We start from the raw sequence: 25,006 nt of genomic DNA, 5'->3' as shown, positions 1-25,006 counted from the left end.
AACCTGTCTCAAGCCTTCGAGCAAACACCTCACAGAAGCATGGTATTGCACAAACAACTGGGTCAACAAAACTCAAGGCAAGAGATGCCCAAATGAGTAAATACTTCTCACATAAGAGGTAAAAAAGATCATCAGTCCCAGCAAAGCAATTCTTGCTCAGCTGTGCTGGGATAGTTTGGGGAATTTTAGTCAATCAACCATTTTTTTATGCTGTTAGAGCTGTTCCAAAATACTAGTTTTACTCATCTTGGTCTGTCAACTGGGAGACATGTGGTCTGAGGAGGGGAGAAGAGCAGCAACAACACTGACATCTCTAGATAATGCCCATCAGGTACTTCGATGGAGGAAAGCCAAAGACCAAGAACCCAAGCCAGAATCACTGCAGTAGAAGTCTCGTAGAATGATTCTGTCTTCACCAAATCTAAAGTACTGATTAAAATGTCTGCCCAGCCCAGCTTTACATCTAATTGCCCTAAAGAGCCATTCTGTCTGGAACAACTCTTCTTTTTTTTCTTTTTTTTTTTTTTTTTCCTGTCCTCTTCTGCAAGAATGTTTGTTCAGGATTTTGCAAGGAACTTAACAATGCAAAGAGAATTATTTTTAAATTTTTTTTTCCCTAAATCATTCATTTAGAAATAGGTTGAACAATTCTGTCTGTTTCTGATCTTACATATTATGCAGATGAAAGAAAAAAATCTGTTCTAAGGGCAAACTCTGTGTACAGAGCAAGCTGATCCTGCCTGTCTCCAAGGAACAAGCAAGTTCCCTGTCCCTCCTCTCATGCTGCATGTCAGGTCAGCAACAGTTTTAGCAGCCTGTTATTGGGGTTCAGCGGGCTCCTTAGAGGAGTTGGCAGGTAACATGTGGCATTCTGTTGAGACAACAGGCCTCTTGAATCTTCTTCTGTATTTCCTCCAATATATGAATCTAAACACTGTTTCTGTTTCCCCTCTTCCCACTTGTTCTCCCTCATGTAGACCAGTTTCCTTTCATTTTTAAACCATTCATGCAAATTATTTACACATAGATATAGCATTGGTTACATTTGTTTGACCATTACAAGGTCCTGCTGTATTTTCAGAGCTGAATACATCCATACAAAAGATATTTCTATGAATATAAAAGCTGTGTTCCCTGTCACTCTCATCATGAAAATGCTGAATGGTTATTTAATAACACGACAGCTTCATAGCTATTTCCATAAAATCTTCTGTATGTGGTTTGGATCTGCTTCTCACACCAAATCTGAGCATCTTAACTTGGAATAACATCCTTGTGTTCATTCATTGTTCTACTGACACTATACTGAGCCAAATCCATCCCCCGCATAATTTCATTGCAGTCAATAGTAACAGATCACAGAGGTATACAGATGTTCGTATTGTATCAGGTTCAAATTACACGAACATCTCACCTTGTCAACCACTGCTAGTCCTGTCCTGGAAAGTGCCCTTATACTCAGAGCCTGCTGATCCAAAACCCCTACGGACCTCAAGAGTTCAGCTCCTCTTTGGGTCAAGGCCCTTGGACAGGGATCAATAAAAAATACAGGAGAAGATATGAACAAACTAGCGCAGCTTCCTGCAAGTACCAACAACCCAGAGACCTTCAGCTCACATAGGGGCACGGACCTGAAAACAGGAACGTTGGCAGAGGATGGGATGACTGAACATGAATATAGGGTAATGAAAGAGGCAATTGCTTTCACAAGACCTCTGAGCTGCCTGATTCCTGGCAGACTTCCCATTCCCAAACATTTTACAATTGAATTAAGGACACTTTATTCACTCCAAAAGCAATTAAAAAGAAAAACACATTTAAAATATAGTTCTAGCAACAATAAGCAATTAGTCTTTGATAATTGTCTGTGTCTTCCTATTTAATCACTCTTTTGCAGTGGCCAGTATGCTGATGACAGATCCCGACTGGTCCGATTATCGTTCTTGCCAAATTGTTTCGAGTTTGTGTCTGTTGTTAACTCTGTGATGACAACAGACTGAGGATGCTGCAGCAGCCCCGCAGGACCGGCTTGCGAAAGGAAGTTTCAACCTTGTTCATTTGGATTGAGTAAGCTTTCTTCCTCCAAATCAGTATAATGTTTATGTCCAATTTTAATCTCCAAATCTATCCTTGGCAGACACGTGATCAGCATTCACTTTCAGTGCTACTTGATCTCGGCTGTAAACATTTAGATCTAGTACAATCTTCTTCAATTAACTCTAGGTACCAGGGTCACGCGATTGAAAAGAGAAGCGTGAACGTGTCTAGCGCTCTGGGGTTTGCCTGCCTCCAGCCTTTCCTTGGGATCTTCAAACAGTAAACCTGAATGCACATTAACCACGGACTTATTTAAGAAATGAGTTGTTGAGTTTAATCTCTTTGGTTTTGGTGTGAGCTATTTTATTTTGCACATATCTTTTAAGATAGACATTTCTCCTGCCCTGTGAAATTGCTGGCACACGGATGGCACCTGCTTGTCTCATTCCTCTTCTGGCAGCCAAGATGATAACCTGTCATTTGGTGATTTGCCCAATTTGCTGTAAAAGTGAAAATCACTTCAGAGTTTGTACTCCTTGTGTCCAGTCCTAACCTAAATGCTCAAAGGCAGACCCCTAAAATTTTAAAATTCTCAGAACTCTGGGTTTTCCAGTGAGCCTGAGCTCCTTTTGGCTTATTTTAAACTATTCCATGACATAGCCCCAGCTTGCTTAAATAGTCTCATTTCTGAATGTGGGCCAATTCCTTTTTATCTATTCATCACAAGCAGGTTTGCAGAAAACTTTCTATTATCTGCTATACAGCCAGAAGGTCAGGCTTGCATACAGTGTATGCCTGTGTTTTGAAATTTCACCATCCCAGGATCTGCATATTATTTGAGGTTATTGAAAACTTTATAAGGAAAGCAAAAAAAAGGAAAGCAAAAAAAAGGAAAGGAAAGGAAAGGAAAGGAAAGGAAAGGAAAGGAAAGGAAAGGAAAGGAAAGGAAAGGAAAGGAAAGGAAAGGAAAGGAAAGGAAAGGAAAGGAAAGGAAAGGAAAGGAAAGGAAAGGAAAGGAAAGGAAAGGAAAGGAAAGGAAAGGAAAGGAAAGGAAAGGAAAGGAAAGGAAAGGAAAGGAAAGGAAAGGAAAGGAAAGGAAAGGAAAGGAAAGGAAAGGAAAGGAAAGGAGAAATCCTATATTACATTCAAATAAAACTAACCCATACTAGGATATATCATATAACACTACTTTTTGTATACTGGCAGGTTTGTGCAAAACCGCTGCAGATCGTGACTAACATGCCTTAACCTACAGCTTACTGAAAGAAAATCACCTTATTCCTTACTGGTTGCAAATGAGACTTAAAATTTTCATCTTCCTTCTGTCATTCTGCAATGATGGATGTGAGACAAACCTCTCTCTCTGCAGAGGAAATTTTTAAAGGTCTCATGCAACCTTTGTGAGAGTTTCTGACTTGTGGCTGAAACGTTAATGGTAAAAAAAGAGTCTGTACCCTTATGTGCAGGGTTGGGAGTCTGTCTGATCTCAAAGCAGGTTTAGTCTAGACACTACGTAGATTGGAGACCTCCAGGGAGTGTTACCTGCTCTAGAAATCAGTGACAAGGGTGGTGATCATGGCACATTTCCTATGGAGATAGTAGTGAGCTTGCACATGGTGACAAAAGAAGCAATGCCTACTTAACATCAGAGACACAAACCAGGCCCCTGTACTCAACTCTGTGCATGTAAAGTCAAATATCTGAATTTTACTACACAATCTACTTACCTAAATTCTCACTGCATATGGCAATAGGGAAATGGAAACTGTCTGGATTTTCTACCATTTCAAGTGGAAACAGTATTTTACGCATTATCTATTCAACAGGCACATAGTGGTGGTCTGGACTCTTATATAGATAAGGGATCATACCTAACAGACAGCTATTTTTTAAAATTGCTAGTTAAATTAATCCTATGTGTAGTATAATTGTCATATTTGAGTATTTGGGGCTCCTGTAGAATGTACCATCTGAAGCAGAAGGAACTCAAACACAGATGAGAAGAGAGATGAGACAGCAGGTATCTCCATGTCCAGATGTATAGAAACATAGGGGCAGGATGCCTTAAGAAAGCAAAAAAAAGTGATACTGATTATTTAAAGAAAAATGGTGGGTACATGACCTATTTTCCATGCTTGTCTTAAAAAAGGATGGTGAAATATTACATGAGATGTCCATGCCATAAGAATTTTTGTATCCTTGTAGAGCAGCCAAAGCCTGGTAAAAGATAATATATAACCCCTTATTAACGGGCAGGTAGATGATTTACCACATTTCAGTAACTGTGTAAATATAAGCACTAGGACACTGAGCCTCATGGGCCTCCTTTAGCCCAACCATGATTGAAACGCAATGACCTGAGCTAAATGAGAGATATTAAACAACTCCAGGTACAAACGCTGTATCGCAGCACTTTATGTACAGGGAAGGTGTGACGTGTGGTTACTAGACTACATGTGGCTAATGTCTACAGACCAGAGTTGCTCAAAAGCAGAGGTGCATATTAAAATCAACATATTCTTAATGAAGTTCCTTTGAATTTCAGTCACAGCATATTTCAGCCTAATGACTCTAAGTTGCTTTGCTTACCAGTGGATTTAGTTAAATTTTTACTGGTTTCCCTATGGATGGTTAGTCCATTCTGCCACTATTGCGTTAAGACATGAGATAGCAATCCAGGTAGATGTGGCTTGGAAACTATCAAGCCCTACTATGGTGCTAGAACTTCTTTATTCTGATTTCATCCTTCTTTTACATCATGACCTGTCTCAAAATCCAATCTGAATTCACAAAAGAATTGCACTAATAGATATATGTAGGTGGTAGTTTTTAGTCATCCTGTGTGACACAAATCCATATTCTTCCTTGTTAGATAGGATATGAACACACAAATAACAATCAAACTTACTGAAAACAAGAAATCTTTAAGCCTAGACTCATCAGCCCAAACAACTTTTGGCCTCTCTCTGAGATCTTTCTGTTAATAATTTACTACTTGCCAAAACTGAACATGTTAAAAACCTAGCTCCTGAATTTTTTATGAAATCCTTTCCTTTCCATACCTGTCTTAATTTCAGAAATAAAATCAGAGCCTTTCCTGCCAATCTCAGCTTTCTCTTTAACTTGATCTCCTCTCATGACTCACACCTCCGGTCTGTGATTAAATCCTGATGCCACTTTCTACAAAACTTCTGCAAATTTGACCTTTTCGCTCTGCCTACATTGCCAAACCCTTGTCTAAGATCTAATTGGATTATAAGCCTTAACAATTAAAATCTCTTCATCTCTGCTTTTGACACCTCCAAACTAGTTCCTTTCTAGTCTACTGAAGACCTTGCTTCAAACATAGGTCTATAACCTGTTTATGTACACATGGCCCCTTGCATAGACATCATTCCCAGCTTGTCTACTTTCTAGCTAAAGCAGTAGAGCTCAGCCCAGGCTAAATCCCCACATACTGACCTAACTTTTCCCAGGCAAGGTGAAACCTGTCACTGAAGTCACACGGTAATACTCGCAGAACCCTGCTGTCTGATTGCTACAGAGGTGGCAAGTTGTGCTCATTGCTACCTATGGACTACAACTTGTGTGCAAAACTACTTCTCTCCTATGACTCTGTTATATTATTTCCCCTGTTCCTCTTCCTTGCTAACCTTTTTTTTTTCATATAGCATATATACTTCCATAGTATATATAAAAAATACTTATATATATACACATACATATGTATATATATAATACTAGACTATAAGCTCTTAGGGACAACAATATTCATGTTCGTAAGAGCTTAGCAGAACAATTTGTATGGCACCTAGAAATATACAGACCTATTTTCCTGGGATGTCCAGTCAGCATTGCTAGAAAATCAGAAATAAATAACCTTAAATAAAAATAACTATACCTGTATATCTCAAATCTCAGGGCTATCTGGTGAGGCAAGGAAGTGAGCACTGCACCAGTTTTCCAAGTGGGAACACTGAGACAATTTAGGAAGGAGTTAACCTGCCCTGCGAAGAGCAGTCAGGAGTTTTCCCTGAGCAGAAATGAATGCATAAGCTGCTCAAAAGAATTGAGAGGGGAAGGTGACTGCCAGAAGATAGAGAAAAACATCTTAATTGTAAGCTTTCAAAATCCCTGTGCTGGTTCATCGAGGTACCAACTCCTTGCAGGACCAACTCTTACACTAAAATGAACGTTAAAGCTGAGGATTTATAGGACATGCAGGACGGGAGAGAGAGCCTCAAAGGAAACTCAACCATAAGAAAAGTATATTGAAATAAAAATAATACTATTGAAAGGACAACACTTGATAAGAGAGTTAATGTAAGAGCCCAGAAACCCTTTCTTCCCCATCACTGCATTTTGAGAGAATGAAGACCTCAGATATCATAACGATGAAGTTCAGAGAGGATGAAAACTTCGGGTTTAAATAAAATTACAAATGAAATATTGGGGGGGTGGAGAGAAGAAAAGAAAGGCTGTGTTCAGCTAGAGAGAGTAAAAAATTAGATCCTCTCTGTACCCGAGGCTGTGAGCCATGCCTGGAGCTTCACCTGTCAAGCGCTGCAAAGCATTCCTGCAAACCCCTCTCCTTTTAATTGGCCATTCGGGTGGTAAAACCGTTCCTCGCTCAAACCCTGCAACCGTGCTCCAGCCCACCGAGCCGCTGGAAAAATGAGCAATGAGCAGGTGTCAAATTCTGGCCTTTTATCTTCGGCTTTTAAAAGACAGATACAATTATGTGCAAATCAGTGTAGTGCGGCGGCTGATTAGGTCTCTTTTCTAAGAATTATTTGCACAAGGCTCTGTGCGCAGACCGGCCAGAGCTATCAGCTCATCTACAGAAACAGTATTGTGTCTGCTCTCCCTTCTAGAGACCCACAGACACTTAAGCAGAGAAAAGAAATTATTAACTCCTCACCCTCTGCTGCAGGCAAAGCAACACTGCATCATCCGACAAGCTCTCGCTGGTGCGATCTTTCAATGGTTTATGTATTTTGAAATTACGTGTGTATGTTTGATACACGTCAATGGAATGCCTAGGAAATGAAGAGAGGTTCTAAAGCATAGGGAAGTTGACAAAGTTGACAAAATTGAAGCTAAAAGTACTCAAAATTCAACATATAGAAAGACTGTATTGCTTCCTTAGTTGTACCTCTGAGGTCATGTATCATTTTGCGGATTTACATGAAGTGATACTGACTGCACCTTGTTTCTCCCTATAAAACACGAACAAAAAATCCTCCCAAACTCCATCACCTCTGTACCTGCAGGGACCAGATTCTTAACTTCATAAAAATCCATGGATTTACATTATCTAGGGATGTGGCAAAAGGTATTTCATGGAGTCTTTATTTGGTGGTGCAGGCAAAAAAAAGTTTCCTTTTTTTAAATTAAAAAAAAAAGGAGAAAAAAAAGGAAGCAAAGGAGAAAAATAGCTTTTGCTGTTTTGAACTGGTCTGAGAAATGAAGCTACTGGTTTCATATGAAAAGGCAACTTTCCTTGCAGTGTTAATACAAAGACTGAGAGTGCACGTCAAGGGGTCCTGGGTGCCACTCCAGTCACGGAAACAGTTCTGCCAAAGCAATAGCCCTGGGAGGGCAGTATTAAAAAATGTCTCCTGCTGCCGTCTACATCCTTACGGCTGTTGGTTGAGTATGGCCTCCAAACTGCGGATACGGGATATGCCCCTTTAGTGAAAACTTACCACCCTTACATCCAAACCCAGAGAGGTTTCATTAACCTTATTACGTAAAACAGGAGAGGAGAGAGGATCATTTTGTCCTCATCCTTTCTAAACTCCTAAAGAAGTAAAAGTTTTCAGCGCAAGGGAATTTTTTCCCAAAAATTTTCAGGTCTCTAGCAAGAGTTTGGATTATGCTTTTCCATAAATATTTTTGAAGCAAGAGAGTGAAAAAAAGCTTATGGGTTGGTTGGAAAGTATATAAAGCAAACAGTGACATAGAATGGAAACTGTTCCCAAGAGCATTTGCTATTTCAGCAAGTACAGGGCATTGGGAGTTAACCACTCTATTATGTGGTTTGTCTTTTCCAGCGTTAATTTGTGAAAAAGTCTATCTTTTACGCACTTGCAATCCAAACAAAAGAACAAATTAAAAGAACTAAGCACACAAACCATGCTGGGCAATAGAGCATCACAGCCAAACGTTGCCAGTAATCTATATTCACATTGTATTACATGAACTGACCCAGAATTAACTATGGCTGCCCTCTCCTGGAAAACTCTCTAAAACAAATGAAGTTCTCTCTCATCCATTTCCATTAATGGCATTAGCATGCTTAGTGGCAAGACCACAGGAGAACACGACAACTGGGTAAACAGCTATGAGGAAGCAGTAACAAGCGACAATACAACTGAATTATTTTTCCATAAAGCTCCTGAACAGATACTATAGTCCCCCTTGTAAATCAAGGTATGCAACTGAGCTAACTCAGAGAATACAAACTGTGTGCTTCCTGGCTGAAAGGTTCAGAACGGATGTCAAATGTCAGGATGGGAGTAAGAAGACAACAACTTGCAGTCACTTCCTAGAAGATCTTCACATTAAAGAGACCTGATCATGAACTTTCGGAAACTTCAGTTGGGAATCTTAGTTCCCTTGAGGTTCACTGGTCAAGCATTTGCAGCATGAGCTCATGTTCTTCAAGACGGGACTCCGAGAGGACGGGGCATGGAGGAGATAGCCACTTGCACTACATGTGTGGGGAGATGCAGAGGGCATCCAGCCTGACCTTGCATAGGTGATTCAAAGAAGAGATACTTTCAAGGAAGGGAAAAGGTGCATCCAATATTCATAGATGTTAGTATGAGTCAATAAAATGTCCTGACCCACAGTGTCAGATGTTATTGCTGGAATACAGTATCAGTGCAGGTGGCTTCAGCCTCCTGTCCATAGCTATATAATCACCTATTAGTATACCATTCATGGGTCTTTTCTCTGAAGAGTTTTATTGTTTGAACCCACTCAATAGGAATCTCTTAAAATCCTTTCTTGAGAAATGACAGACATCATAAGATGGCAATTTGAGAAGATCACTGGCCAAATCCCAGTTATTACTTCTTCCATAAAAGTGTCATTGAGGTTCCTGAGCCATATTTAGTGATAAAAGCACATAGTTACACATTAATATGTTAGAAGCAGGATGAGATTTCATGAGATTTAGATACCAAACTGGTCAATAGAGTATCACTGATCAAAACAAATGAAACAAAAATCAGAGGTGAAAAATTACTCACCTTCCTGAGAGGTGTGATTTTGAAAGGCTTCTAAAAATAACATCAACCTTAAACATCTATCAGAGTGGGATAATCTGTTAAAGTTAAGCATCTCATTCAAAGCTATAAAAAGCATTCCAAATCTATAAAGTTAACTTTGAGCATTTTAGAAACTCAATAGTAAATATCTATCTTTTCTTCCCTGTTTTCCTCTCTCCCCACATTGTTCCTGACCATTTCTTAATGTCTCTCACATTTGCCTCTGACAGCAACCACAGTGTACCAGGCACTGCATGAAAGCAGGCAAAATCTCTGTCCTTAATCCCTTTGTCACGTAACGACCTGTGAAATCTCCACATATGCAAAGAGCCCTTTCAGATGCCACATTCAATTTGCATCAATGAAAAGTAGCTATAATAGAAAGCAGATGCTCCACAAGGAGTTTGCCAGCTGTTGAAGTGACATGCAGCTGTTGAGCACACTGAACTCCAAACATTCGACCTGTTAGAAAGAAATTCTTGATTGTTAGAGTAGTGAGGCACTGGAACCGGTTGCCCAGAGAGGTTGTGGAGGTCCCATCCCTGGAAGTGTTTAAGACCAGGTTGGATGAGGCTTTGGGCAATGTGGTCTAGTGGAGGGTGTCCCTGCCCCTGACAGGGGGGTTGGAACTAGATGATCTTTGAGATCCCTTCCAACCCAAACCATTCTATGATTCTGTGATTCAGTACAAAGGGAACTCATTCCCTGTCTTAAAAATGCTGAGCCAAGAACTTTGTTACCATCAAATGCAATAAGATAACACTACTTTCAAGTTTATTACACAAGTACAGAAGCAACAAAGACACATTAAAAAAAAAACCCACCAAAAAACTTATAGAAAAATAATGGAGAATTGTTTTTGACAGGAAAGATCAATTCCAGTTGTCTTTAACGACCTGAATCATACAAAACCCAACCGTAGCATCCATCCTCTTGTGTTCCCAATGTTATTTGTAGCTAGGCTCCATTTTTACATTCTGGAGCATGGCAGCCTCAAGTAAAAAATGCTTTGCAAGTGCAAATGTCTGTTTCCTCTGACACTTTGAGATTGAATTTAAATGAATATCACTATCTTTTCTCTAAAAAGTAGGATAAAAAACTAATAAAATTGTTAATTATTTGAAAATCAGGCAAGCTTGACCTACTCTTACTTAATTTAAGTATTTATCTAAGAAAAGAAGCCAGCATCTGCCACAGTGTGCCAACACTTGTTATTAACAACAATCTGCAAAGCAACTTCTTGGAGGGGGACACTAGCCAAAATTTAATATTCTCTCACATCAAAGAACAACTACCAGTAAAGACCAACAGGAGATCTGTTGGCACTCACAAGTTTTATTTATCTTTTAACATCTCAAAGTCATTCAGCAGAATGGACTGCTGTCTTTACCATCCCAAAGCACCTCATTAAACGAGTGAGTTAAGTATATTCTGCTAATGAGAAAACATGATTAAAAAAGTTCAGAGAAGTGAGAATGAGGAAAAGATTTAACAGAGCAGTCAACCTCTTTCCAACCTAGGAACATGCCTGTGGTTCATAAAATGTAAACTGTAATTTGGTTAACAAAATATAAGCTGTAGTTGTGTCTTCTGTGAATAAACAGTAATTAACCTGGTGAAAAATTCATGGGGATACTTTCTGATAGGGATCCATGGGGATAATTTCTAATAAATTTTTGTCCTGCTTACATTTTGATGGTCTAGAAAGGAAGGATCTTCCAGCTTTATGACACATAAGATACGGCAATCAATATGTGTGACCTGTATGCTCCTTCTGTATGGCTTTGGCATTTGGGCCTCCTGCATTTATTTTAAATTTGGTATAAGGACCTTGCTGACCTCATGATATGTATAATTACCCATTTATACATCCACTAGGTTTATAGAGAAATACCTGTAATCACTCACTCCAGACGTCAAGTTCATAGTTAAGATAGCTAATTGATTTACTATTATTAGCTAGTAGCTATCTATACATACAGCTACATCATACACTTTTAACCAGGTCACCTTCCTTTGCCCATTTGAGAGTCACTGCATTTCAAATCTTTGGCATTTTTATATATGCCTTGTCCATCCCTGTCCACATGTCTCTAAGTATAGAATTTTTTTCCAAATTATGCCTGTCCAGAAGGATTCCATTCTGAGCCAACAGCTTTAATATGCCTAAAAGTACGAGGTCTAGTTATATCTGGAATATTTCTACTTGACACTGAGATGGAAAAAAGGCTATGTTTGCTCAGTCAGCCTTTCCCCTGCAAATGCAATATTTCATGCACATACTTCCTCGTGCATTGTGAATCCATGGAATCACAATAACCCCAACAATAAATCTAAATATTTTGAAAGACATCATGGCAAAATCACTTTGGAAAATCCATCTGAGATGAGCATGAGGTTCATTTTCTTGCAGCCCACTGAAATATTTACACAAATCTTTCTTCTGTGATCTGATTTGTCTGTTAATAACACTGAGCAACAATTTACCTTACCAAGACTTATCATCCTATCAAAACAGTCCTAAATACTTGAATCCTGTATGAGAATACGCATTGTCTGGGACCAGGGACTGTAATCTTCTCTTGGATCATTTGCAAGCATGGGTCTATTGCTTGGCCATAGTGTGAATCACCATCAAAGCTAGCAAACACCATTTCCCTGACTGCCCACTCACTGAGCCCTGGGTAGAATAAAAATATGACACAGACTTTATTGAGAGCCCTGGAAAACCACCTGCCATCTTTGGCTCTGACAGCTGAGCAATTTCTGCTGGGCAGTCACATGAGTGGCCTTTCTGTTGAGATTTCCAAGGGAGAACAATACAGCTGTTAATTAATAAAATAGCTCAACTTTGTCTGCAGGTTGTGTGTATTAATTAGCAGAGCCAGTATTATGATCATTGCTTTTCAAGTTACCGTACTGTCCTGCAGAAAGAGACCTGTAGCAATGAAGATAACAGTGATTCTATGAAATGAGTTCTAATACTTCTGAAATTATTATTATTCAAAAAGATCATTCAAGTTAGGGGGAGACAAAAATTTCTTTCTTTTTCAAAGACTAAAAATTTGTTTACTTGCCTGGGTGATTTCTCTTATATTTCCCTCCTTTATCTTCACTACTTCACTGTCACAGTTCTGTTACATCGGCAGCACCCAAACGGATGCCTCAGAAATTGTTCCCTACTTAAAGCTGGTATTGCATATCTAACGTACCAAAAATCCGTGATCACTACACATTAGACAGTTAATGGGCTCAAAGAAAAAGACTCAAAAGAGCTTAACCAAAGAGGCAAAATAGCCTGGTTTTATTTTCTGAACCATGACTCTGGTCGTATCACACTTTCTTTGGATCCTGTCCCTGAATCTCTTTTTTCCAACACAAAAAAGTTGCAGTTGCTACTTTTGATGGTCACTAGAGCTGTGCCCCCACCTCCACCCATGACCACAACCTTGTTCTTCCTCACACTCTGTCCTGCCACCAAGGTTGGTCTCAAATGCTCTTTCTTCTCCAAGCCTTCTCCTAAAATGCCAATTATGCATGTGACAGCCTCCCCAAATAAGATCACTAGGAAACAATCTGACCTTACTTCCCATGGCACTTAAAGCACAACACTTTTGGGGAAACTGCTAGAAGATAACGGTTTGGGAGAGGACCAGTAGAAATGACTACTGCATACACTTTCATAGTAGAGTTTTCCCAGACCCTCTCTCCCCAGGCTTGCAGATTGAGCATTTTGCTCAATTGTTGCATCTGCCTCAACTTCACTGGGGCAACAGAGATCTCTGCTGTATGCACATGTAGTGCTGACACGCACGGGTGCTCGGATCCCACCACATCCAGGTGCTACTGCATTATACTTTCATCATCATAGCACAAGTTCCCAGTGAGAATCAAACTCAGCACTTCAGAAAGGCTCTCAAATGAACTATCAAAATTCATTTTTGTCATATTATTGATGACTTCATAACTATTCAAGGAACAAATCTTTTATTCTGCATTCTGCATTTTTTGTCTCAAAAATGATATTAGCAATGAAAACAACTAGTCTTACTAGTTCATTGGGCAGCAAGGCAGAGAACAGTCATAGCACTTCTCTCCCCAGCAGGTAGAGGTGGAGAAAAGTCAAATCTCTGGTGGCTTCTTGGCTCTATTGGAAGAAAGCTACAGATGTCTCTTGCAGTACAGCTTTCTCAGGTAATCCTATATTCAAACATACCACAATTTCATCTCCATAAATTCTTTCCAGTCCCACTGAAGGAGCTGGATAAAGCAAAGGAGGAGAAATAGCCAAAATTTAGATTGAGAAGAGTGATAATCTCCAACTATAAGTCTATGATTGCTCCATGTATACTAATTCTTCTAATTTATCCAGTCTGGTTGCAACTTCAAAATAATGAGACTTTCACCATATCCTCTAGGAAATACCTTCACAGTTCAATAGATCTTACTGTCAAGGCTCTTTAAGTCTCAGTCTAAATATTCCCATCTTCGTTTTACCCCATTACTCTTAGTTATAGCCTACCTTCTAGCCTCAAAATAATTCCACTCCCACATGGATTTGGTATCCTTCTAATACGTCCAGCCTCCACTACCCTCTGGCATAGGAAGACATTAGAAAAATATACTAAAATAAATTAAAATTGTCAGAAAAAACAATGAATGTCAGATAATTTAAAAATAAATACAATTAGAGCAGTTCAAAATGGACAGGGCCTATTAGATTACTGAATGCACCCCTGAATACAGGATGTCTTAAATTAATCTGATACTAAATGTGATCTAAGCCAAAAGGTCGAGAAGAATCCTGCATATATTCTTTAATTTAGAATTTCTTGGCCTTTATACAATATGTCTCAAAATGCTAATACAGCAGCACCTGAAGGTATGTTAATTTTTATTTCTCAAAAATTGAGTTAATTCCTTTTTTTTTAAAGAAAATTATGCATGTCATCTTTCAGCAAAATTATCCCCAGTGTGAAGGTCTTGGACAGGACTTAACTAAAGTTATCTGTCAAGCCTGTGCCTTCTTCAAAGGGAGTGCAAAGGGAAATATTGTCTGCAGTCAGGTAGAACTGCTGCATCCAACCTCATTTGAGCTGCAGTTTCAACAAACACACATGGGAATGCAGTACTGGAAGAATATTTGATTGTGTTTGTTTACCAACAGTGTTGATGCCAAGCAGCTTTGCCTGGCAAAAAAAAAAAAAAAAAAAAGAGATGAAATTTGATTTTTAATAATACCACAACTCTGAGAGGAACTGTGTTACCAGAAATACCATTTCAGAATATCAGGTGACAGATGGTCTAAATGAAACAGCAATGCATCAAAATCACAAATCTGTAAGTCTTGTGAAAGTTATGATAAAGGGAACATAAACTTAAATACATATTCCAAAAGTCTGACCATGTAGCATGACCGTGATCACCAGTGGCCCCACTTCATTAGGTTTTCTTTTATTTTTCTTTGTGTTTATACCTGAATTAGCTCAAGATACAAGTAATTTCATTTTTTCAATAGGGAACCTTCAAGGAAGAATAGTAAAGTTGTTCCTAAAATTTTTAAACCAATAAACCACAGTTAATCTCCAACATATCTAACAGGCTTCAGTCTGTTACGGTCTGTATTTACTTTTAAACATTTGTCTTAAGGACTGAAGAGTTGCTCTGAAAATATCAGTCATCTCAGCCTAGAATGAACTCTGTTTCTTTGAGTGATTTTGATTCACAAATCTAGATTCAAGAAAGCATTTTCTTGTAACAAAACTCTTCATTGTTGGGTCAATTAAAAATAGATTCAAGAGCAAATAAGGTTCCTTAGCAACTTAAGGAAAGCAGGAGAAACTACAGTCATTGCTAACCACTAGGGGAAAACCAAAGTGCCTTGTCTCTTTGCTAAATTACCTTGCCTTATTTTATTACCAACCTCTTCAGGCCTGTTCTACGAGAGACGGTTGCTAACATATGTGAATTATTTCAGTAAGGATGCTCTCATGCTGCTCACAAGGCACAGAGGAAGCAAGGCCGAGTGCAGGTCTTCCCATTTGCCTTGTTCCTGGAAAAGTTGAGGCACGATGGGCTACTGGTGCTGAGTGGAACCTTATCTCCTCCCTTTTGTATAAGCAGCACATAAAAAGATATTTCAGTTTCATTTCTAAACACTCAAAATGTGTAATGCAATGACTTCACCTGAAAGATTAGACGACATCCCACATCTAAACCACAATACAGTTCTGACAGTCTAGAGAAAATAGCATTATGTTTTGCTTTCTGTTTCCTCCACACCTGGTTTAAGATGGTCATTGCTTTGGCATTTTGGTTTTAAGACATCATGAACAGCAAGCACTTGAATAACAATACTCTGGTTTTTAAAGAAAAACTACATTGTAGACTACAAAATTGTCTACAGCAACAATTATGACAGCTTTTACTTAAAGACTGCAATGAAAGAGATCTGATAGATTCTGAATAAAGAAAAATCCTTTTATTCATGATGATAAAAGCCTACAGTGTCCAGAATATCTTTAAAAACAAGTTCTTTTTTTTTTTTTTCCAAGATAGGTCTGACAGACTGTATCTGGAAGCATATGCCCCGAACATGAGTTGGGATGCTCACCACTCTTTGGAAAGTCAAAGGCATCAATTGAGGTTTCACGAATTTTAACGCAGGGCCAATTATTTTTGCAACCAACCCCTAAAACAGGTCTGACTGGTACAATTTTGACAGCAATTCTAACTCTTTTGATTCTGATTTTGCAAACAGTATCCTGAGTCATTTGCTGCCTTTAAGAAGCTGCGTTCACTGTTGCCACACACTGCAGGAAAACATCCTAATTTTTTGTTTGTCACTACGAGTTAAGTGATTGTTATCTTCATATCAAGGTGAGAACTTCAAAGTCTCAAATATGTGTATGATCCTACAGACTCTGGGAAGAATCTAATTGGCAAAACCAGTTGGGAATGGCAACTCTTTCTCTGGGGAGACCTAATTGTGGCCCTCCAGTACCTGAAGGGGCCTACAGGAAAGATGGTGAGGGACTGTTTGTCAGGGAGTGTAGTGACAGGACAAGGGGTGATGGGTTTAAGCTGAAGGAGGGTCAATTTAGGTTAGATGTTAGAAAGAAATTCTTTACTGTGAGGGTGGTGAGGCACTGGCACAGGTTGCCCAGAGAGGTTGTGGAGGCCCCATCCCTGGAAGTGTTCAAGGCCAGGTTGGATGGGGCTTTGGGCAACGTGGTCTAGTGGAGGGTGTCCCTGCCCATGGCAGGGGGGTTGGAACTAGATGGTCTTTGAGATCCCTTCCAAACCATTCTATGATTCTATGATTCTATACCAGACCAGAAAACACTGGGAAGAATCCAGCCACATGTCTGTTTTATCACAATATATTTCAGCATCTTGCAAATATGTATGTTCTCTTCTGCTGGACAGCCAGGTTGATCCAGGTTTCATATTTTTTGAATTATTTATGTGAAGTCTTTCTGGAGAAAGGAAAAAAAAAAAATCCTGCTAACTTGCAGAAGCTCTGCCATTCTATATATCGCAGTGGTTTCCTTCTGTGAGAAGTAGCATGTTTCTGGAATTTGTTCCTAATCTTTCTTAAGAGAGAAAGATGACTGAATCACATTGCCAACAGATCAGTGCTGCTGATACGTGCCTCTTTGTGCAGCGCACAACAGCTTTCCTCTATTATTATATTGTATACATAGCATCAGCAGGCTGAAATTTTGGTGAACAGAATGAATCCACTAAGCCCTGGAAATGACAGCAATGTTTTTCATCACCTGCTGGATAAAGAAAAGGTTACTTTGCTTCGGTGTCCTTCAGTAGCATTTTATATCGTTAACCATTAGACCACAAGGACTGATAGGCGAGAAGCAGATGGTTCGTGCTTTTCTCCTGTCTTTTTGCCTGTTTTCCAGGGGATGGTTGCCTTTTCATCCTCCTCCCTAGCAAAATAACTAGCTGTGTTCTGCCTGGCTGTGGCTCAGGCTTCAGAGTCATTTTTAGATGTTACTGAAGGCACTTGCACTAAGTAGCTCATCAAATGAAGGGTTTAATAACTAGCATGAACAAGGTATCTAACTAATGCTCCAGACTTAGAAGGCCAGCCTTTGTCTTTTTATCATCATAGCAGAAAAGTATAATCTGATATAATTATTATTATTAAACACCACTATTAACACAGAACTAAATTACCTTCTTTTCCTGACTAACCTATGGCTTCCTTTTCTCCAGCATTTTACCTGCCAATACATAAACACCACCACACACTTCACGGTCCTGTTTTAAGTGATACTTTCAATTTTTAACCCTTTCTTTCAAGAATTAAATAATTTTTTAGCCCTGTGGAGTTGAAAACTCATTAAGAGTCACAAGTCAAGCTGCATGGGGTCTGACCAGGATGCAACAGGGAGAGCTCAAGGAAACAAAAGTTGCCCTTTTCTCCAAAAATGCCTGGGCACAGTGTTGCTGTGGATTTTACACAGAAGACATGAATCCAAGAAACTGATCGGCTGCAATTGTTTTTTTAAGAATCTACAATTAAACACACAATTTTCAAGGGAAACATGTAGTTGAGGCGTGATTGATAGATCATCTTCGGTCTACCTCATCTTTAAGCTGGATAAAGCAAGCTTCACCCTCCCTCCTAATCTGCTTTGTAATGATGCTTGCAAGGTACAGACAATGAGTTATTCCTGCCCCAGCAGCCAGTGCTCCAAAATGGCATGGGAATCTCATAGCAGCGGCCAAAGGGATGACCAGATCACAGCCCCCCAGATGCCCCGTGGGTTTATTTTTGGATAAGCATCCCATTCCTATTTCCTGAAAAACGTCCCGTTCCTATCCATTAAACAAAAATGTTGAAGGGAATAGCAGGGCAAAGAGAATATCCGCCCACCACCACAATGTTAGATAAAGGGCAGTTTTACCATTTCTCCCATCGCTTCTGGCATTTGCTATGAACATTAATCCTGTCAGAGGAACATCCTCACTGTAGGTGCTCTCAAATGCTGACCACCCTGTTCTTTATTTTGACGAATAAAAATGAAAGCAAGCAGCACTTCAAATGCATCCAGCAATTCTGTATTGCTCATAAAATCACCCGAATTAACATCTCATCTAGCGTGCAATGATATGTAATTTTACAGCCCTCCGCAGCAAAAAAAGGCACTATTTAGAACATTTTGTAATGTTATTTTACATCAAAATAACGTACATTTGAAAAACGTGTTTTCAAAAAACCCATCTAAGTCTTCAATATTTTAGCTGATCCTCACCTATACAGAAGTATTTTAGCTCTAGTTTGCTATTTGCAAAATGAGACCATGATGAGATGCAACCACATCATGTAGATTTCCACACCGTGGCATATTTAAAGAAGAGGGGGAAAAAAAGAATTCCCATTATTTTACTTCCCCAATTAAGATTTTTTTTGCTCTTTCTCTTTAAATACCACTATTCCTAACCCCTTGGTGTGCTTCAAGAGCTGCAGGGAGAAACTCAGTTTGCACAAGCACGGGCTGTACAACTCAATTACCGAGATCTGAAGGAAACTTGCGTCCCCGGACGGCATCTCTGAGGTTTCGCCATGAACGCTGCCTGATCTAATTAGGAAACACTCAGCATCTTTGTGGCAATTACTAAAGAAAATAATTATGACATGACCACCGTCTTCCTTCAGATGGAAAAGCAGCAGAAAATGACAGGAAACAGAAGTCGGACAGGAGTTAATAAAACAGCCTTTGGCAAGAGAGTAGAGAAATGCCAATTCCAGGAGAAGGTACAAGTTTCTCAACTGGAAAACAAAGAAAAAGTAGCACATTGCAAAAGGAAAAGAGTCCGTTTAGTCATAAATGAGCCATAGATTCACCATAATAAAGCAGAGCTTATGCTTGCAGACAGCTGCCTATTATAGTTTATTATAGGAAAAGAGCCTTTAATAGGTGCCACGGTACGGTTCATGGCTGCCCTACTGTCACACATTTGCCCAAATGACAATACATTAACAATCCTACACCTATTAATGTTATGAATTAATTTTCTTTCAACACAGAAACCAATTTAAATCACCGAAAATTCTTTGAAGTCCCCGTAGGAGTTAGTCCAGTGGTTACAACAGGGAAGCGGAAAGCAAAACTCTCTTAATTGCAGCCCCAACCTTAATCACTGATTTGCTGCAAGAATTTAATCATGCAACTTAACTGCCCTGCCTCAGTTTACTGATGTGTATAACATTAACAAGCGGCTCTGGAGTAATCAAAATACGGCAGACACTTTACAAAACAATGAAGGTGATCAGTATGGCACTTTTACACAACACAGAGGTGCGAGTCTTAATTAATGTTTATAATGTGCCTGAAGAACTTGAGAGAGCTGGCGCCGAGGGAATACAAAGTATCATTACATTTATTTTGCAAAGAGGTATGAATATGTGATTATAATTTTATTACCCACGCAGATTTATATGGAGGGTTTAGGCACAAAAAAAATTAAACTTTTTGACACTTTCTCTGCAGCGCAGGTTCATTATCGGAGCAGTGTATCGAATGGAAGAGATTTAATAACTTGCTCTTAAGATCAACTATGAAATCATACCCAAATCTTCACTATCTTCAAGCAGTGTATAAGCAAAAAACTGTGTGACAAAAGTGTTTTAAAAGTTAGGATTGTTACGTGGATGTTATAGCATCACACAATCTGAGTACTTTCAGAGCATTCATTTACTGTAGCAGCTGTAATTTCCCCTGTATTTTGATTATCTTGACATTTTCTAATCATGAGAGTTATAAATTTTAAAATGATATGGCAGGCTTGATAGGCTGCAGATTCACCCCCCAAGTGAAGTTACTTTTTTAATTAAATGTTAAATTGCTTTTCTCCAAAAGGAGAATTATTTTTTTGCTAATTTTTGCCTTTTGAATGCTGCCACAGATTTCTTCTGATAATACAGTGGTCTGAGTGACAGCAGAGATTCTTCTTCTCAATATTCCTGGATAAATATTGACCGAATATGCCAGTTCTGTCTTCCACCATTGAGCTGAATTAGTTTGGGCACAATTACAGCAGGTTTTTTTTTAGTATAGTGTCTAGTATGACTCAAAAGTTTCTAAGATGAGCTTAGAATTTGCACACATTTTTTTCCTGAGCAGCTCTAGCATTTTCAGGCATTATAGCTAGGGTCTGAAATTTGGCTGGGGACATACAGTTGCCTGCATGTTATGCATGATACTTTTCCTGATCAACCCAAATTCCTATAAATTATAAGCTTTGTAAGATAATGTATTCTATATTTGCAGTCAAGAATTTTTATTCAGATACCCACTATGATGTTCCCTTTACTGAGTAGTCCCATTTCCAGCACCACGAGATATGGAAGGTTTCCTTCCTAAATATCATGTGCAGTTTGTTACAGCTGCGAGTGCTGTAGGTCAGACCAGCCTGGTTCCTCAGGACTCCCTCAGCTATACCCAAAGCCACACAAGAAACTTCAAATTAAACTAATTAAACACTGAGGAATGGTATGGTTGTGGAAAACCATGGAGATCTTCTCATCTCATTTAATTTGTGGGGGATAAGTGCCAAGAGAGGCTTTCAACAACTTTGTTGGTGAGCCCTGAGGAGAAGGACTTCGGGGTGCCTAACATGACCTGCAATGTGTGCTTGCAGCCCAGAAAGCCAACGGTATACTGGGCTGCATCAAAAACAGCATGACCAGCAGGTCGAGGGAGGTGATTCTCCTCCTCTACTCCACTCTCGTGAGACCTCACCTGGAGTACCACATCCAGCTCTGGGGCGTCCAAAATAAGAAGGACACGGAGCTGTTGGAGCGAGTCCAGAGGAGGCCACGAAGATGATCAGAGGGCTGGAGCACCTCCCCTGTGAAGACAGGCCGAGAGAGTTGGGGTTGTTCAGCCTGGAGAAGAGGAGGCTCTGGGGAGACCTTATAGCAGCCTTCCAGTACCTGAAGGGGCCTATAGGAAATGTGGAGAGGGACTGTTTACAAGGGCATGGAGTGATAGGACAAGGGGTAATGGGTTTAAACTGAAAGAGGGTAGATTTAGATTAGATATAAGGAAGAAGTTCTTGACTGTGAGGGTGGTGAGGCACTGGAAAAGGCTGCCCAGAGAAGCTGTGGATGCTCCATCCCTGGAAGTGTTCAAGACCAGGTTGGGTGGGGCTTTGGGCAACCTGGTCTAGTGGAGGGTGTCCCTGCCCATGGCAGGGGGTTTGGAACTAGATGATCTTTAAGGTCCCTTCCAACCCAAACCATTCTATGGTTCTATGATTTCTTATCTCAGACCTTTGGTTGGACCAGTGCATGCACATCCAAACCCTCCTCACCTAGCAGATACACTTTTTACTAATAATCAAAAGTCAGATGGAGCAGTGTGGTTCCTAACTCACCATCTAGCAGCGTTACATTCAATGCTGATACTTCCATAAATAAGTGATACATTTTTCAATCCAGCTTTCCATAATTCTGAAACTTCAACGTGTAAGTTTTGACGGTCTTTTGTGTCCTTTCTTAAACTGCAAAAATATTTTTCAGAAGAACTCAAGCAACAAGCTCACAAGGGTTGTCCAACCCAAGACAAGAAGAACAACGGACACTAACACTTCCAAGTTTTACAATGGACATGTGTACAAACACTTGCCAGCTACTATATCTCATCTCTAATAGCTGCAAACCAATCTAACAGGCAACTCTACAACTTCTTCAGTTTCAGACAGATTTATGGCATAACTGAAAGCAATTAATTAGGATGACCAGACCACATATCTCCTAACCTTCATTCTCTTTAAGAAACCATCCCCGATTTGACTAATAATAATCGTCTATCACATGGTTTCAGTTATGAATTTTTATTTTTATCTTTTGAAGAAAGAAAGATACTTGGAAAACATCAAGCTTCACTTCTTTACATGTACCATTGGAAATAATTTCTTTTTTTTTCCTTGTTTATTTCATTGCTTAATATGTAGACATAAAGGATAAAAAAAAGAAAACATTACTGCATGCCCTGGAGGGATGTGGGATTGCAGTCCTCTGTCCTGGATCCACAACTCACATATTGGACAATTGTGCATCAGACTTTCCTGTTTTGACAGATAGAGTCTGAAGATGAAAACACATTCCAAGGCAGAAGGATTTGTACCTTTTCAAATTATAAATGAGTTTCAGCTTTGACTCCCTTAACATCACAGGGAGGAATGTGACCATTTTTAGACCTAATGACACAACATTAATTTGGATTTGAAGCTCATTTTGACTCTCAGAAGGGTGTACTTGTGTACACTGAAGTCTTATTCTCTCTGCTAAAATGGCAATTAAAGGAGGTGCAGACATCAGGCGGAAAACCAGGACTGAGGTCTTCAACCATTATTCAGAAGACAACACTTCACAAATTTGCACTGAATACCAACTGATATTTTAAGCTAAGATTAACACACTGATTTCAATGCCAAGTCTCACACAGGTTCTTTCAGTAAACACATCTGGAATATTCTCCCTTAGTAAACATTTTCAAGAGATCCCAGGTTTAGTCAGGCTAACCTACAACCCCTCCAGAAAGTCAACGTACTGAGAAGCGTATTACTTCCACCCATCCGTATATCTCCTCAAGGGTCTTCTCAAAAAAAGAGGTCGCATTGTGAAACCTTCCTTGTTTGCGGATCTCATTCTTCCTGCATACACTTACAGCGACCAAGCTCTTTGTTTAGACACATACAGTTTCTCTCAAAATGCAGCTATCTCAGAAAGCAAACGACAAGGCAGAAAAGGAAAACAGACTGTCAATGCTGTCCCTGCAGCAGAGCTGCTCTGAATGAATTCCCTAAAATACTTAACCCACAGATAAAAGCTCTGATGGCAACATCATTACCCATGACCTTCAGAGAGACCAATGTGTGATGACCAAATGGTTATGAACTCAAGGAGCTCAAAGTCAGATTGCTTTTGAAGTAATCAGATCACATCACTCTGTACTGTAATACAAATACAATGCCTTGGAGAAATAAAAGAAGAAAAGCAGTATTTTTCATTATTTTTTTTGTAGATGCTATAGTGTCCTAGTAACAGAACCATATCCCTTTAACTGGAAAGCTTACGGTGCTGGAGCTTCTCAAAGCCACTGCAACTCCACATGTTTTATAGCACAGCAGAAATAACCTCCTCATTTTAAATTCTGTAAGTAGGGGAAGGTGGTTTAGAAATATATCCATTTATGTACTTATTTCTATTCTTGGCAATTTAAAAAGCTCCATACATAGAAAGGAGGATCATGGGTAATAGAAATATTATCTTACACATATGAACAACCGGCAACATAAAGCATAAAAACGTGCGTTGGGCACCAACTCTAGTTTATTTGAATTCTTAGGTCTTAGTATTACAGCCATAATGCTTCATGCTGACTTTGGATATACGTGCATGTGTCCTCTCCTAAATTTTAAAAGAAGGCTTCAAGATATTTTGCTGTGTAATAACAGCAAGGACACATACCTTTCATAGCGTGGTTCTCCAGTCAGACTGAAAAAGCTTTACAAAGGAAGGATCATTAGCCCTACTTAATAGTGAGAAACAGACACAGAGAGGTGAACCAATTTGCTCACAATTAAACTACACACTAGATATATATGTGGGAATAGGATCCCCCCCCAAACTCCTCAGTTTTGTCCACTGTGATGCAGTCCCTAGCAACAAATTAATTTCCAACACACATAAGAAATAATTGTTTCCAAACTTCACCAAAGCAAAAGAACAGCTTTACTTGCAGCTGGGCAAAATAATTTCATTCTGTTTTCTGCAGGGGAATGTCACCTTTTGAGGTTTGCTTTCATTTCATTCATAGTTTATTCCCTTTCAGCAGAGCAACCAACAGACTCATCACTCCTTTGAAGCTGTTTTCTTTTTCCCACACTGGCATTAGCTGCATAGACAATTCTTCTCTGCCTTTCAATAGGGAAAGATGAATTGTAGTAGAGCTGTTTGGCATAGGTTTAGGATATTATTTGCTATGTCTCTGTAAATAGCTGCAGTTCCGTAGTGTATATATTTTTATAGCTAACTTTTAAAGCAAGACAATAATAAATAATAATGGATTTTCTAGGAATCAATGAAGTGGAGACAAGGAAGTATAGCCCTGCGCACAGTGGACTTCGTGCAATGGGGCTGACAAGAAGAAAAAGAGAAAGAGATTAAATCTTGACGTTAAGGTGAAAAGAAGGAACAGAGAGGGTGCAGACCCTGAAGTTATCTTGCAAATGAAGGCCAAAGAGGCAGGTACAGAGACCAGAGGGAAAAAGGAAGTGATAAGTCTCTGTCAGTGACTGACTAGTGGAAGAATGAAAAATAAGCAAGAAAAAAAGAGACCTTTGCCAGTCTTTGCATCAGCATTGGCTAGATCTTGCAATTGGAGAAGCAAGAGATAGGAGAGAGACTGTAGGGATGAGTCACCAATTACACATAAGCTATTTGCACTACGTGCAAGAAGAGGGGACGGCCCAGGCATGCCATTCAGTGAATAGCTATAGTTTTGCTGCAAACTGGCAGAATGTTAATGGCACCCGCCAAAACTGCAATACACAATTTCACATCGCTCTATGGCTAGTGATCCTGAGCCCCAGAGGCAGAACACGGGAATGGACCTCCTCCTTTGGCACAGCAGAAAAGAACTGATCCTATTCATCTG

At 39.5% G+C, this 25,006-nt stretch overlaps 1 protein-coding gene across 4 annotated transcripts in view; it reads right to left on the bottom strand.

Annotated features, from left to right (window-relative positions):
- The window catches only part of TRAPPC9 (trafficking protein particle complex subunit 9), a 530,046-nt gene that overhangs the window by 16,224 nt on the left and 488,816 nt on the right, over nt 1-25,006 (bottom strand). The window contains exon 22 of one of the 4 annotated variants that reach the window (XM_075743257.1): nt 13,327-13,461. The exons of the other annotated variants lie outside the window; for them this stretch is intronic. Within the exon in view, the coding sequence (XP_075599372.1) occupies nt 13,370-13,461 (92 nt within the window). The 3' untranslated portion in view covers nt 13,327-13,369. Of the gene's footprint in view, nt 1-13,326; nt 13,462-25,006 lie in introns of those variants that run through there. 4 annotated transcript variants of the gene reach the window in all.

Source organism: Balearica regulorum, chromosome 2, assembly GCF_011004875.1.
Source record: "Balearica regulorum gibbericeps isolate bBalReg1 chromosome 2, bBalReg1.pri, whole genome shotgun sequence".
NCBI lineage: Eukaryota > Metazoa > Chordata > Aves > Gruiformes > Gruidae > Balearica > Balearica regulorum.
The sequence above is the reverse complement of the archived record's forward strand: the minus strand, read 5'-3'. Positions and strand labels throughout refer to the sequence as shown.